The 13321-nt window shown below is 46.8% G+C and overlaps 1 protein-coding gene across 1 annotated transcript in view; it reads right to left on the minus strand.

The window, feature by feature from the left end:
* LOC139656210 (centrosomal protein of 170 kDa protein B-like) overlaps positions 1-13321 on the minus strand; it is a 17951-nt gene continuing 4630 nt past the window's right edge. Inside the window, 18 exon segments of the mRNA XM_071533713.1 lie at positions 1-81; positions 83-210; positions 1979-2030; positions 2124-2217; positions 2741-2829; positions 3628-3765; positions 4236-4274; positions 5398-5554; positions 6167-6422; positions 7800-9530; positions 9740-9881; positions 10135-10311; positions 11750-11788; positions 11790-11965; positions 11968-12159; positions 12162-12299; positions 12302-12668; positions 12670-12905. Coding sequence (XP_071389814.1) covers positions 1-81; positions 83-210; positions 1979-2030; positions 2124-2217; positions 2741-2829; positions 3628-3765; positions 4236-4274; positions 5398-5554; positions 6167-6422; positions 7800-9530; positions 9740-9881; positions 10135-10311; positions 11750-11788; positions 11790-11965; positions 11968-12159; positions 12162-12299; positions 12302-12668; positions 12670-12905 — 4232 coding nt within the window.

Raw genomic sequence — 13321 nt, forward strand, 5'->3', positions numbered from 1 at the left:
CTACGGTGGCCTGCTCAGGCCAAACTGGGCCCGTCGGGTCCGAGGTGATCTCTTGGTGCTTTCATCATTGGCGTGGGTGGTGGGGGGGGGCTCCGCGGGGCTTGGAGGCGGGTTTCTTCTCCCTCGATGAAGGCCGAGTCTGGCTGAGGGACGAAGCAGCCGCCGCTCCGGTCTGAAGACCGCCACCCGGCTCCACGATGGTGTTTATAACTACGGCAAGAGCAAGACGACATTAAGATACAGCCTACAGGAAAACTGCAATATGACTGCAGGTTGTATAATAAACTTTGTACTGTGTAACACTAATCAACAGAGTGACAATAAGATAAACGATAGAAACCAATAACATAAATGCTGAAGAGAGACAGGATTAAAACAGCTTGTATGATTCACAAATTCTAAAATGTCTACTGGTTCTACCTTAAGACAAATGGCTTGTCTAATGTTCGTGGCATTCTGCATTGTCAAACACACTGGGAAAGTCAAAACCTCACAATTAGCAAAAGGTTGCTTTGTAGTTCCACTCCAACATGATGTCACACAAATACATGAAATGAACACGACGTGCTGTGGACGCGTGTTATTAACCTGACGTGCCAGATGGCAGATTTGTTACACAGAACCATCTGGGAAGTCCTTGGAAACTGTTCGGAAAAGGGCAGGCACTTTCAAAAAATACTTGGCAGGTGATTGGATGAACCATCTGTCTATCACCGTCTATCACGGGCTAACTTCAACCAATCAGATCAACAAACCATATGACGGAGAAGAGCGAAAACATCTTTTCCATCCAGAAAAGCCTTCAGTGCCGTTGTATGTTCTTCTTTCAGTGAAGAAATACTTTCCAGTTCAGAAATAACTGATGTTATAGCAGCATCTACGCTAACCTCTTTAGGAGCCGCCATTGTTGTGAACGAACAGTTGCTTCACGCTGTCGTCACACCTAAGCCCCGCCCCCAGCTGACCTCACAGGACGCTGATTGGTCCGAATCACTGTGGTTCGGCCATAAACGCATAACCTGAAGCCTGGCAAGATGGATTCTCGCGTGATCGTGATCTCGTGAATCCAGCTGCCTCGCAAGGTAAACATATTATGGGAAAATAACGTTTCTCCACAACAAACTGAATTACGTTCCCCCGCAACGAATTTAAATACGTTCCTCTGCCACAAATTTAAAAGCGTTTCTCCGTCACAAATTTAATTACATCCCAAAGGTTGGTTAACGGTTAAATGTAGGCAAGTAAGACAAGTTTGGTTAACGTTAGGGTTAAGGTTATGGTAAAGTTTAGGCAAGTAAAACAACTTGGTTATGGTTTGGGTTAAGGTTAGAGAAATGGTTTGGTCATGGTTAAATAAGAAAAACGTTCGTTAAAAATGTAAATGTGACTTATGGTTATGTCCTTTGAAAACACTGGGAATCAAACCCCGGTCGCCCTTACTTTCCACCGTGCTATTTCACTGTGACACTACGTCCTGTTCGTGTTTCCTTCATGTAACGGTTTTGTGCTGGGAAAACGTAAATGTAACACTTTACGTTCCGCCAACACGTTGCTGTTAACAGGTCGTGTTCATTTCACGTTTTTCTGTGAGATCAGTCTGTTCCGCTAACTGAGGCCAACGCTTTTTAATGGAAACATGAATTAGCTTCCAGTCGTAGGGCGACAGGTGGAGCCTGTAGCTCAATCCCAGTTCCAGAAACTCAGTTAGAACTTCATATTTACATGTAAATATGAATAGGTATATTGAATAGGTATATGAATAGGTTTCATTAACTGGCCACCATCTATGGTGGCCAGTTAATGAAACCTACAGAAGCCTACAGATTTAATGACATTAAGTTTAGCTTTAGCTAGCTAACTTGCCTAAATTTTGTTGCTGCTGTGTGACGTAAAATGGAACAGTTTGCTGTTCAGGACGACTTGTCGCCATGCTAACTTTCCCAGCGTATTAAGCGTATTTCCACAAAACTGCATTTACCTTCAAGTTGCCTCTGGACTCTTCTCAGCTCTTTCAGAATCGAGGTAATTTCCTGTGACATGAAACAGAAAACAGGAGATGTTGTTTCTGCCACATTCACACAGATCCTGAGTGGCTATTTAGGACAATGAGAGTAAAGTCTTACCTTATTGGAGGTTTTCAGAATGGGGACTTCATTTTCAGCGTTGATCTTCGCCTCTATCTCTTCCCAGACCTCGGCCTTGTTGTGGAACAGAACCCTGAGGATGGAGATGTGATGACATTAAAGTATTAGTAAGGTGACAAGAGCAGGTATGGATAATGAATACATAAATTGACCTTATTCACACGGCGACCATTTTGAATACTTGAGGTGGGAAACTACCTGGAAGAGCAAGTCCAGCCAAACTGTCCTACTGTGTGTAAACATTTATCATTTCAAAAATTCCCCACTAAAAAACATATATATAGTCTAGCCTAGGTAGCTAGCTAGTAGCTAGCTTATTAACTAGCTAATAAGCTAACTAACTGCCATGCTAAATTCAAAAAGTCATTGTGGTCGTTGTTCTCTAGATTGCTAGCTAATTTGGAAACTGTTTATTTTAGGCCACACTTAGGGTTAACCCTAACTGTACCCGGAAGATTGTCATATAAAAGTAGCATTACTTTCTTCCAGGTAAAGTTTCCCACCCCAAGTGTTCAAAATGGCCGCCATGTTAATCAGGTCAGTTGGGGTGTGTAATCACTGGTTGCTGCTGTGAGCTTCATCAACAGCTTCCTTACTTCATTTTTTCAGCCAGTTGTTCTGTGTTTTCCCGGATGGCCTGCGAGAGCTGAGACACGGGATTCAGCATCAGGTTGTCCAGAATGACCTGAGACAGTTACATTATGAAAAAGATGATATCAAACTCAAGCCTGGAGCCTGGAACACGACATCAACTCAACATTCACATGAACAGCAGCTTATATCCTATTTCCCAGCACACCAAAACTAACTGCAGCAGTTGCAGTCTCGTTTAGTTTCACTCAGGTTTGAATCAGGCTACGTTCACACCGCAGGCCTTCATGCTCAATTCAGAATTGCTGCTATTTTTTTTGGATCCTTTTCTAGGACGTAGCCCACATCCCAAACCAATATGAAGTGACAGCGATGTGCAGAGTAAGAATAACAAAAGACGTCCAATCTGGTTTTGTACCTACACTTCTCCTGCTCTACACGGGCTCGTCTTCTAGATAACATGGAAGGGACTCCGATATGAGCCGTTGCTCTTTGGGTGCTGCTAATTTTTTGTGCAAGTCGGCAGCCAGTTCATCAGCAGGCAAGAAAGACTTGCTGCCAGAGAAAAATACGGTCCGGGACAGAAGCCAAGCTACTTCGGTGCCAAAATTATGCCATTTGTCTTAGGTGAATGATGTAAGATTAACTTATTCTCACAGCAACGCTGACAAATTGACCATTCAAATACAAGTCGCATGTCGGTTGCATGCCTCAGGATCTGATTTTGTACCACATATCCATGTGGTTGAGACAAATGTGACTCCTTGCAGCTTTTTGCTGTTCACACTGATTAGAAAACATCAGATCTGTGTCACATGTGACGGAAAAAAATCAGAATTGGACACTTTGAGCTGCAGTGTGAACATAGCCTCAATGGGACAAGGACAGTGACCTCTTCGCGGTTCCACGGACGCCGTTGCTTAGAACTGGGATCTGGCTCATTCATGTTTGCATCCAGGTCCAAGACAGCAGTAGAACCTGGTGGAACCTTCTGGTAGTTTAAACTGGCCTCAGGAATATGTTGGACCAGCTGGAAAGAGAATAGAGTCAGTTCACGGTCTGCGTGTTGGGGAGAAACATCAGACCATGACTGATAGAGACTTTCTAGAGGGAATCTAGCAGCTGAATACTCAGTAAACCAGTGAACAGCTGGCCGGTGAAAGCCGTGCTTTGTGAACGCATGCACCCAAGTCAACATGCAGTTGCGATGGTGGAGAGCACACTGTATGCAGTGAATTTTAGTATTGCTGGGATACAGCCGGTAACCGACAACAGTGAGACGTGGGAAGGTGCAGAGGATTATACTGGTCACCATGAACTGTCCCAAAACCAGTAACACCAGTTCATTCATTCATTAGGCAAATCTGAAAAATCAAATGTGCTTCAGAACAATCCAACACCAGTGAGAGGGAGTGTTAGGATCAGTGATGAGAGGGGTGGGATGGTGGAGGAGAGGAACCAATCAGAGGACAGGGAGAGCGATGAGTCAGAGGTAGACACCTGAGATGGCCGAACCCCCCGAAAGTATGGATATGGCCTCTGTGCAGCAGGACAGAGAAATGTTCATGAGAATCCAAAGCATGACATTCAACCTGCAACCAGGAAGTTTTCTGTAGGAACTGGGAGTGTGAATCTGCACTGAGTCTCTGATGGTTAAATCAAAGATATGAGAAGGTTTATATGACTAGAATAAAAACAGATTTGTCCTAGTAGACATAACTGAGAGCTGTTTTCAGGCGTCAGTCCAAATGTAGCCCTATTCCTGTCATCAAATCAAAAAATCTAATCAAAAATCCTATTGACACTGATTTTTAAATCATTGTAATCCTACCGTATCAATGGGTTTCTCAGCACTGATTACTCTACGACTGCATGCACTCCCATGAAACTATGGCATTTGTTTTTTATTTCTTCTAATTCTGTGTATTTGCTTCTGTACTTTATTCTTTTTTCTTCTTTATGTATTTTTCAAGTTTTTTTTATTTATAGCTCACATGCACTTTATAACTTTGTTTTGATAAGTGCTCAGTAAATCAAAGACTTAAAGGGTCAGTTCATTGATTTAGTTCCTCTATATAACTCCTCTCTTCCTCCTGTAGCTGTTGGACCCACAGACAGTCTTGTCTCCAGTCAGCTGTCAGTTGAAGCTCCGCTGCCTCTTGCTGCAACAAAGAGTCCAAACTGTTTGTCAGAATATTCCAGAAAAGCTGTTTGTGTCCCACAGCAGAGCGGAAACAGACTCAGTTCCAGGAAACCACAGAACTATTTTTCTCTGCCGCAGCACAGAGCTGTGGGGTGAAAGGCGGTTCCTGGCGGAGTGATCCGGTTCCGGACGGTCGGGTCAGATCGTAAACAGTAGAGTTCGGTAGAAGACGATCCGCCGAGGGGAAACGGTCGGTGCCGCCGCTTTCTGGGCCGCGGAGAGAAATACGTCGGTCGCTCTCCGTATCGTTTTCACAAACGGCTTTTCTGGAATATTCTGACAAACAGTTTGGACTCTTTGTTGCAGCAAGAGGCAGCGGAGCTTCAACTGACAGCTGACTGGAGACAAGACTGTCTGTGGGTCCAACAACTACAGGAATAAAGAGAATCATTATATATAGGTCCGAACTTATCATTTGAAAACAAGTGAGTGTGTGTGGCGGTTGGTAGTGTTGCCCACCTCCTCCCTGGCAGAGATGGTGGAGGCGGGGGTGTTGGGCAGCGAGCTGGGCGAGGTGGCGGTTCCCATGCCGGAGCTGGGCGAGTCTCCGTCCCCGGCGACGTCGTGGATTTCCCTCGCCAGGATGGCCAGATCTTTGGCCAAGTCCTGACTGAGCCTGGGGAAACAGACAGAGGTAAACATGGAGGTTTGGACATCACACACTTCTGCTTGACCTCATGCTGTTATCAACTACACAAACAGAACTGGGAAGAGCAGATATCTCAAGATGCGTTTGGGATGAAACACTACGATTCTCAATACGGTTCTCTGTCTCTATTACCAAGCCACCCTGTCAAGTGACGGGTATTTTGAGTTTTTTAACTGAAATACCTCGACACATACAAGTTGTGCAGAAATTTCCTTTCCCTTTTCCTAGAACCACTGTGTTCCTGCTAAGTTTTTAATTTTCATTGCAACAGTTTATGTTAGCATATTCTGATTACTTAACATAGTGTATGCTAAAGCGTTAGTGCACCGGACAGAGCTATCTACCGGAAACACAGAGATGATTTTGGTACCAATCCTCTAGTCACATGTTGGGTAAAGTGACCAATGGACCAAACTCCCAAAAAGTCTGTATTTTCACTGTTTTATAAAAATAATTAGAAAAAAGTAACCATTGAGATGCTTTGTTAGGCATGACACGAAGAGTAAAACTCCCTTAGCTGCTCTAAAGTCTTTAAATTAATGCTGTGTGTGAGTGTATCAGTATCGGTGCTGGCTTTACTTGGCGATCTCGGCGCTGTGTGTGGACCAGTTCTGGTACGGGTCGGCCTCGCTCTGGGCCTCGTCCTCCTCCGTCTCCAGGGAGACGGACTTGGAGCGGGTGGCGGCCGTCCGTTGGCCGCGGGGCGTCTGGGTGGAGGTGGAGGAGGAGGCGGAGGGATGGGAGGAGCGTTTGGCTTTAGGAGTGGCGGCGCTCGCCTCGTACTCTTCCTCAGAGGAAGAGGAGTAGTCCGAGCCTTTCTGCCTCCGACGGGAACCTGAAAGGACGGAGGAATATTCTGCTTTATCTCTAATCCTACAATTAAAACATTTATTCAGAATCAGTTTACTGGCCAAGTGAGTTTGCACACACAAGGAATTTGATTTAGTGGGCTGCCCATGTAGGTCACATTAAACATGACACAAAATTATAAAAGGAGTACATTTTAAAGGAGAAATTTAGGGAATTGGTCTCTTATATATATATATATATAGTAGTATACAAAATAAAGTACTATATGAGTATAAGTACTATATAAAAATAGTAGTACATAGAAACAAAAACAGAAATGTCAGAAATATGTCTGTTTTCTGTACAATATGCACATGGTTCTCTGTTGGAACCAGACTGGCTGCACTGATATGAAGCTTCAGAAGTCAGTTAGAAAAACAAAAGAATAAACAGAAATGCATACAGATCTAGAGAATATTGCACTGGACTGTAACGAAAATCTACAAACCAGCTTCTGCATGGCTCAGTGAAACTATGTGATCTATTGGTTATTTCCACTATGTTGATTGTAGTGTGTCTGGTGTATTTATAGAGGCTTTTAGATTAATTGTTTTACAAACCCTATTTTGTTCTCAGTTCTGCAAGTGTTGGAAGATTCAGGCTGGCATTTCTTCGCACATTTTGACAGCTAATGGACTCATACACACCTTGTCACCTTTAATACTCCAGACTGCAAAGGTTTGATTTTTTGAGCACAGGCTCAGAATTTCAAATGACAATCCACAATGTCATGATATTGCTTTGGCGTTTGCCCTCAATAACACAATATAGATTTACGAGTTAAAGCACATTCGCATCATAATTCCAAAGGTTATTAAGGACAACGACAACTCTGTGATGACGTCTAGCCAGAAGCCAGAAGCTGTGTTTCCATGGTAACAGCAGCAGACTCCAGGGGTTCGGCAGCATCCTGCACCATACAACTCACCAGGGAGAGAAATCTGATGTTCTGGAGGGTAGAAAAGGTTAGGCCTTCTCAACAGAATACTACAGCATTCCCTGGTTTGAATGAATCCCTAATGTGGTAGTTAAACAAAAATGTTGAGTGTAGTCAGAGGTGCTGTTGAAGAGTTTGACTTGTAAAGCAAATGAAAACGTTTTAGAGCTTTCTGAGCTCATTAGAAGTCAAAACGCAGCTGTTTTACTCAAGCAAGTGCAAACATTACCAATTTAACATTAGAAAGGCCAAGCTGTGCTCAAATGACGGCTGTTCTGAACAGGCCCTTTAACTCATTTACCTCTTCTATAAAGTGGGAGAAGTGCTAGGAAATCAAATGAAAAAAGGACAAAGGTGAGAACTAGATGTATGTATGTATGTCAACGTAGACCAGGAATTAAAAATACAAGGCTGGCCAGGACTCACTGGTGCTGGGGTATTTGGCTCCACTGGACCGAGTTCGGGTCAGGGTTTGCTTCCCTGGAGCTCCAGTCCCCCTGCTGGCCGCCTGCCGGGTGTCACCCACCGACGTCTTCCTGGTCGGGACCACAGACTCTGAGTCCCGTTTGGACAAACCGGATCGGCCTGTGGAGGATGCCTCGTTGTCACTGGGAGCCGTGAAGGAGCCGGTCCTCTTCCTGGGCATGGCCAGGATGTCCAGCCTGGACAGCTTCTTCCCCTCAGCGGACACTTTAGACGGAGCAGCGATATGGTCCGAATTCTGGGAGCCCCGGTCGGTCTCAGCACCTTCGTTATCTGAGGCCTCGCCCAGGCGCGCTCGGCGGAGCATGGACGCTCGAGTCGGCCGTGGCGCCGACAGGCTGTTAGAGCGGGTGAGAACCTGCTGATTCGCTGTCTTGGGCGTCTTCCCGTTGTCTTCTTTCTGAAGAGGGGCGATGAGTTTTTTGCTGCGGCTGGATGGACGGGAGGTTTCGTGGTCAGACGACGTGGCTTCGGTCCAGTGTTGAGCAGAACCCTGCTGGCCCTCTGACAGGTCCAGGGAGCCACGGTTTCCTGCACTGCGCCGCATCTGGAAGCGTTTCGCTGCCTCAGCCTTGCTTGATGAATCCCCAGGCGTCTGGTTTCGCCGTTTCTCAGAAAGACGCTCGCGGGCGGTGAGTTGCCGTCCCTTCTCCTGGATGGACGGGCTGGAGGAAGACTTCTCCTTCTGGAGGCTGCTGATGCCGGGGCGCTTTTTAGGAGCAGAGGTCACCGGAGTGTTTTTGTTACTAACCAGGCTAACGGTGCTCGCCGTGTCCACGTCAGATTCACCAGACAGGGAGTCGTCCATGTGGCTGGAAGATCCTCCTTTCTTTGAGCTGCGACCGGAGCCAGAGGAGTGGAACTTGGTGTCCAGAGGGGAGAGAGTTCCCTCCGCCTCTGTAAGGAAGGACTGAGTGTCCTGGACGGCCTCCCTCCTCTGCTCCATGTCTCTGATGGACGGGTGGCTGGAGATGTGGGGGAGCCTCTTCATCTGAACAGTGTCGCTGGGCCGATCTTTGGTGAAGCTCTCCTGCCGGACGAAGGATGATGATACACAGCTGTCTTTAGTGGGGACAGAATCCTTGTCCTGTGTTTGGAGGTTAGGGGCGGAGCTATTGGGTTTGACGCCTGTCCTCCGAGGTTCGTGGCCGCTCAGGTGTCGGATCAGGACAGTGGTGGGAGGAGTTTTGGCTGGGGGTTCTCGTACCCGGTCAGACTGCACCGGGCTCCGGGCCTCAGGTTTGCCTGGACTGTCTTCAGAACCGATGTAGAAGGAGGTGGATTTGGTCGAGGGAGACGTCTTCTCCTGACCTTTGAATTGAGGGCCACCATCCCCAGGAGATGTAGCTGCAGCCCGGGCCTGAATCCTCTTGGCTTTCTCCAGGATGGATCCGTCGTCTGAGCGGCTGGCGTCACTCAGGCTGTCCGGGTCCACATCGTCCTGAACAGACAGGCGCTGGGTGGAGTCCTGTGGGCGGGCTGGACCGGAGGCTCTGTCCAGGGGTTCGTGGCCTTGGTAAGATTCATGGCGAATCAAGATGCTGGGGGTGGGGCTTTCCGACTTTTCTGGAGGTACCTGGGGCAACAGCCTTCTGGTGCGGGAGCTGTGGCTGGACTCGGACTCGGAGTTGTCGTAGCTGTGGCCCCCTATTGACCGACTCATGAAGCGCGGATCTACAAAAAAAACATCATGAATATCATCACAGATCGGCTTTTATATAATCAGTGGATACCTATTGTATTCATAATTAACATCTGACATTCTTTTTTGCCTTATCGGCTTGTATTTATTATTGTTTTATTGTCTGTACAGAACTTTAAAACTCTTTTGTAACAATATTATCATTTTACTGCAAAATGAATTACACATTTTTCTGACAAACTGTGGAAAGACAATTTTGATAACTCACCATCTACAAATTCCCCTTGAGGAGGAGTGGAACCAGCCTCATAGCTGTCTGCCAGACTGGCCCAGCGGGAAACCCATTTAGGTCCCTCTAGAGCTGCTGTAGTATCAGATGGAACCTAGAACACAGAAAACAGGATGAAAGAGATAAATAGAGTACAGAAATGAAGGACACGTCAGTCAAAAAAGATTTCCATCCATCCTTCCAGAGTGCCTCAAAAAAGATTTGATGGAGCAAAATACATTATACCAGGAAAGTATAGGAGAAACCGAGGGAATAACAAAACTAGTGGACATGCATTGGGAAGAGAACATGCTACGTAGTAATCCCTATTTTTCCACCTTATAATTCAGTCTTCCAGTGGTTTTTACCTGCATGGGGCCTGTTGGGGTGCCACTGATAGTGGCTGGGATAAAGCCATGCAATGGATCCACAGTGCTACCATCGCTAGGCAGGTTAGCTTGCTCATCCTTGCCATCATTTATTATGGGCCTATACACTCCTGTGTTCGCACCACTGTACTCTGGAGAGTCGAGGACACCAAACACCTGTCAGAGGACAGAGCATGCATGAGGAAGGAGCAGGATGGAGGTTACAGGAAGGAGGAAGTAGGAAGAAGGACAAGAGGTTTCATGCATCCCTGAAGCAATTCAAAACATGTTGACTATCTCATTACACCTCTCATATCAACAGTATATACTCTGCAAATGGCTCCTGTTCTGACGTCTCTCCTGCAGAGACGTCAGCGTCCACAGACCATAACACAACAAACATCTCACCTGACTTTGGAAGACAATCAAAGATATTTATTTTTGAAAAGACGGAAGTCCTAACATCGCTGACACCACTAGGGCCGCAATAATGATTATTTTCACTGATGATTAATCTGTTGATTATTTTCTCGATTAATCAATTAGTTGTTTGATCTATAAAATGTCAGAAAATGGTGAAAAATGTTGATCAGTGTTTCCCAAAGCCCAAGATGACGTCCTCAAATGTCTTGTTTTGTCCACAACCCAAAGATATTCAGTTTACTGTCATAGAGGAGTAAAGAAACCAGAAAATATTCACATTTAAGAAGCTGGAATCAGAGAATTTTGACTTATTTTTCTTAAAAAATTACTCAAACCGATTAATCGATTATCAAAATAGTTGGCGATTAATTTAACAGTTGACAACTAATCGATTAATCGTTGCAGCTCTAGAACACCACCAACACCACTCTGCAAATGATCTGCTGATCTGTGTCATGATATCTACATAATCTGCTACAATTTTCAATGACAACCCATCTCCATGAAACCCTTAAGGCCTACAAAAGTACCAATGCATTTCAGTATTTCACTTCAGGGTGGGTGAACTATCCAAAGGTACTTCATCTTCAAGAGAAAAAGCTGTTCCTGATTACAGATAAGACAACATTATAAACTGTTGCTACTATCTGAAGTTTCTCTTTATCAGTGGGCAAACAATGACATTTCTGCCACTCCATCCTGACACGATTATTACAACCACCGGCACAACATAAGACAGCCATTTATTTTAATTGCTACTCAGTAAGTAAAGTGCGCCATTTAACAAAATGGCAATAGGCACTTTCTCTCACTAACAGAACATTTCTGGGAGTCAATATGTCGGCATCAACAAAAGAGTGACATCATTGCATGTCATGGATAGAGCCCTGCCTTGTTTTCTTGTTATTTTCAATAGAAACTCTTACATTCAAGACAGGGCTAAGGGGTTAGCATGTTCTTAGTATGTTCTAGTGCTTGGTACTCTGAGTGCTAAGAACATGCTCAGAGGTTAGCATGTTCTGAGCACTCAGAGAACCAAGCACTAAAAGTTTATAACTTCTTGCAAAAGAGTGCCGTGCTTCAAGCAGGTTTACATCGACAGCAGGAACCAGAACCAGTACTTCACACAAGCTTCTTTACAGCGCTGCTAGCTAAAAAAATAAAAGGGACCTGAGGATCAAGGTGAGCTCACCTGATCGATCATGTTGCGCGCCTCCTCCACCTCCTTGTCCCTGGGACTCCGTCTCGATGGTGTAGGTCCCTGCGTCACTCAGGCTGTCGTCCTCCTCGTTCCTCACCAACCTCTGGGAAGCTTTGGGGTCTCCTCCACGGATGCCCAGGGGCAGCATGGGGGACATGGGAGGTCCAGAGGAGTGGACCGGTGAGGCGGTCTGGCAGGGACCGGTGGGGGAATGTGGGAAGGAGCCGGGCTTGGGGTGGGGATGGAGTGGGAGACCGCAGGAGGCTGCATGGGAGAGGAGGGGTAGGACACTGACGAGGGGGCAGGAGGTTCCTGGGGGGAAGGGATGTGGGCGTGAGGAGGCGACACCATCACCGGCGGTGCAGACATCGGTGGAGGTGACGTCTTGTCCCTCGTCGGGACGAGGCTCCTGGACTAGAATCCTTCCGGAATTCAGCAGCAAACTCCTGTGCCAGCTTGGACTTCTTCCCAACGCTGCCGAAAGGTCTGATGATGATGCCCGAGGAGGAGCGGGAGGAGGAGCCAGAGGAGGGCGCCTCCCCTCCGTCTTCTCCCTCTTCAGAGAGCTGGATCTCTGGGGGCCACTGTGGCCCTGACCCTTCAGAGGAACCGTCACCTGCTGGGTGGGCGGGATGTGACCGTGCATGGACACCGGCCTCTCCCCGCCTTTCCGTCTCTCCAACTTGGCCTTGAGGGCGGAGTACGAGTCGGCGTGGGCGGGGTTATGGGTGAAGGACTGCGAACGCTTCTTGCGTGGGTTGTCATCAAAGAACTCGATGATGAAGGCTTGCTGGCTGAGGTGTTCAGGTGGCGCCTGCTTGGGTGTTTCCACTGTGGGGGACTGAGGCTGAGGAGGACTGTGGGACAGTGGGCGCTCAGGAGCCACGGGCGAGGCCGGGGCCAGGGCCGGGCGGAGAGTACTGCGGCGGCTGCTGCGGCGGCTGCTGCGGCGGCTGCTGAAGCTTCTGCGATGGAGCTGACTGCTGGGAGTGGACAGACTGACCTGATTGGACCGTCTGCTGCGACAGCTCGGACTGCTCTGATTGGATGGAGTGGTGGGAGCGGACAGAATGGTGGGATTTGCTTCTCCTTCCCTTCAGGACAGGGTCCTCCGAGTCACTCTGGGTTCCATCCTCATGATGGTGACCTAGCAACAAGGAAGGAATAAAAAAAATAAGAAACTAGAAGGCACTCGTAGAGCGCAGACCTCTGCCAAGGTTCCTGCTATTATTGCTTGTCGTGAGTCGGATCTGAATTCGCTCCAAAATTTACTGGGTTCTTCCTTGGCCCATGCTACACCCTTCCACCAAATTTCATGAAAATTGGGCCGGTAGTTTTTCTGTAATCCTGCTGACAGACAAACAAACAAACAGCACCGAAAGCATAACCTCCTTGGCGGAGGTAATAATCAAAACTGATCATCCCACTACCATATATATATATGTATATATATGTATATATATAATAGTGGCTGGGATAAAGCCACTAGCTAGTGTAAAAGCTAGATGAAGCCAAAGCTAGTATGCATCAGGTGCAGGTTCATGAGCCTTCCAAAAAGCGTGA

Source organism: Centroberyx affinis, unplaced genomic scaffold (genome assembly GCF_046629955.1).
Source record: "Centroberyx affinis isolate AG114_WGS23_722 - 3 ecotype Tasmania unplaced genomic scaffold, CSIRO-AGI_Caff_v1 ptg002408l_1, whole genome shotgun sequence".
In the NCBI taxonomy this organism is placed as follows: Eukaryota; Metazoa; Chordata; class Actinopteri; order Beryciformes; family Berycidae; genus Centroberyx; species Centroberyx affinis.